This window comes from Poecilia formosa, unplaced genomic scaffold, assembly GCF_000485575.1.
Source record: "Poecilia formosa unplaced genomic scaffold, Poecilia_formosa-5.1.2 Scaffold606, whole genome shotgun sequence".
NCBI lineage: Eukaryota > Metazoa > Chordata > Actinopteri > Cyprinodontiformes > Poeciliidae > Poecilia > Poecilia formosa.
Genome location: NW_006800545.1, coordinates 183,888 through 185,992, shown reverse-complemented (window position 1 = coordinate 185,992; position 2,105 = coordinate 183,888). Strand labels below are relative to the sequence as shown.

The following is a 2,105-nucleotide window of genomic DNA, read 5'->3' as shown; positions in this document are numbered from 1 at the left end:
TTTATAACAACCAGTAATGTTAGCTAGGCATTTGTCTGCAAGTCACTGTCATATTCTGACAGTGTGCAGCAAGGGACATTTTTGAAATGGTATTTAAATAAATGCTGGAATATGATGACACTGTTTTTAGTTTTTGTTCTTTTTTTAAGTGACCACAATGAATTGACTCATCACCGACTGAGAATGTCCAAAAGAGATTCACCAAGTTTGAATTCATGAAAAGGCTTTCGCCATGATTAACTATTGCAAGAACAGCTGTAATTTCTGAGCATTTCTGGACACCTTCAAAGAGCTGCTTCCAGGAAATGAAGACAAGAAGAAGATCTCCTGCTTTCAGAGCATTACAGGAAGACTATTACGAAGGAGATGGGTGACATAAAGCAAAAAATGTTACTGTTGAAAGAACCTATTTTCTTAAGTTAAAGAATAAGTAATTCTGTTTTAGTTTTTCAATCAGCATTTCAGAGTAACAATATACTGACCAGACGTTAAACCCTCTGTTATCTTAGAACAAGTTATCTTTTGTTTTATTCCAATGTACAAAGGGTTTGTTCTACAGTTATGATGGTAGTTATAAGTAGTCCAGTGTGTTTCACTACATTTGAGGTGAGAATATCAATAACTCTGTTAGCATTGCATTTGACACTGTAATACTAAATTACATCTTTATAATTGTTGCTACTAGTTTCAATTTACTTGAGGTAAAAGTTAATATTAATGACATTTTTGGCGAGGTTAATGACAAGTTGTCATAACGAAGACATGTTGAAGAATGTCAACTTTGTATTAAAAGTGTCATTATTTACCGAATGACACTTTATGAAAACAGTCATAACTTTTCATGAAGACTTATTGATGTTCATGACACGTGTTATGTCATGTTTATGACAGTGTCATGACAGTCTTATTCACACCCCTTCAAATAAAGTGTTACCGAAGCTTCTGATTCAGGAAATGGATAAAGGGCGATTCCACCTAATTATTCACTACAATCAGCATCTTTAATCTAGTTAAAATTTAAAAAACCTAGATCCCTTAAACCTGGACTTTATTATTATCAACTAAAATGAGAATATTTAAAATTAAGTGTGGGATTAGTGGAACTTTAATAAAGGGAGATTTCATTCTCACTCACTTTTTACATCCTAACCTTTGACCTGGTTCACATGAGGGGGATTTCTACACACTGGGGGTCCGAATGCTGTCCTTTTCTGACCTCAGGTCAGCAGGTCCAACTCAGTTACACAGAGGGACTAAATTAAACTCTGGATCCAAGTCCAGGAACAACCTCAGAAAATATTTATTAGAACAGAAGATATGAACTTTGATTTATGATCAATTATACATAATTATTCACAGAAATATCTATAATTATATAACTAAATACCTCAACATCTCCAGTCTGCAGCCTTCAGTCTGTAGAAAACCACAGAGCTCCTTCAGTCCAGAATCTCCCAGGTTGGTGCTGATCAGGATCAGTTCTGTCAGATGGGTTGGGCTGGACTTCAGAGCTGAGAACAGAGACGTCCAGCTGGTCTCTGACAACCTGCAGCTGTTCAATCTGAATAAAAAATAAAAGATGAGTTAAAACTGAAATATGAACAAATAAATAATAAAAATGTAGAAAATTAATTTCCCTGAATGTAAAAGAAACATGATGAACTGATTCTAACATCTGATCCAGTCAAACTGGTTGAAAGAATCCAAACCAGCAGAACCAGAACATTTGATCAACAAAGAAACTCAAAGTTTTTCTAAAAGTTTCTCAGGATCTTAAACTCAGTCGGATGTTTTTCTCTCCATGTTTCCTTCCAGGCTCTGTATCAGCTGACTGCTCTGTACCTTCATTTATCATCAGAGATTTTATGTCTCCAGTTTTTGTTAATTAATCAATTGATGTTTTTCTTGCTGGTTGTATTTTAACTGCAGCTCATTGCTAAGTATGACAGATGTAAACGTTTTATTTCAATCCGTCTAATTCAGAGTTTTATAACATCCATTACAGCTCAGATTCTGAAAGTTGATAATTTTCTCATTTTGTGGTGATTCAGTTCCTGAACTATCAACTAGAAAATATTGAGTCTTTTCTCTGTCAGATTGATTTG

General features: G+C 34.5%; 1 protein-coding gene across 1 annotated transcript in view; it reads right to left on the bottom strand.

Annotated features, from left to right (window-relative positions):
* LOC103130103 (NACHT, LRR and PYD domains-containing protein 12-like) overlaps window positions 1-2,105 on the bottom strand; it is a 43,035-nt gene that overhangs the window by 27,265 nt on the left and 13,665 nt on the right. The window contains exon 7 of the mRNA XM_016665651.1: window positions 1,388-1,561. Coding sequence (XP_016521137.1) covers window positions 1,388-1,561 — 174 coding nt within the window. The remainder of the gene's footprint in view (window positions 1-1,387; window positions 1,562-2,105) is intronic.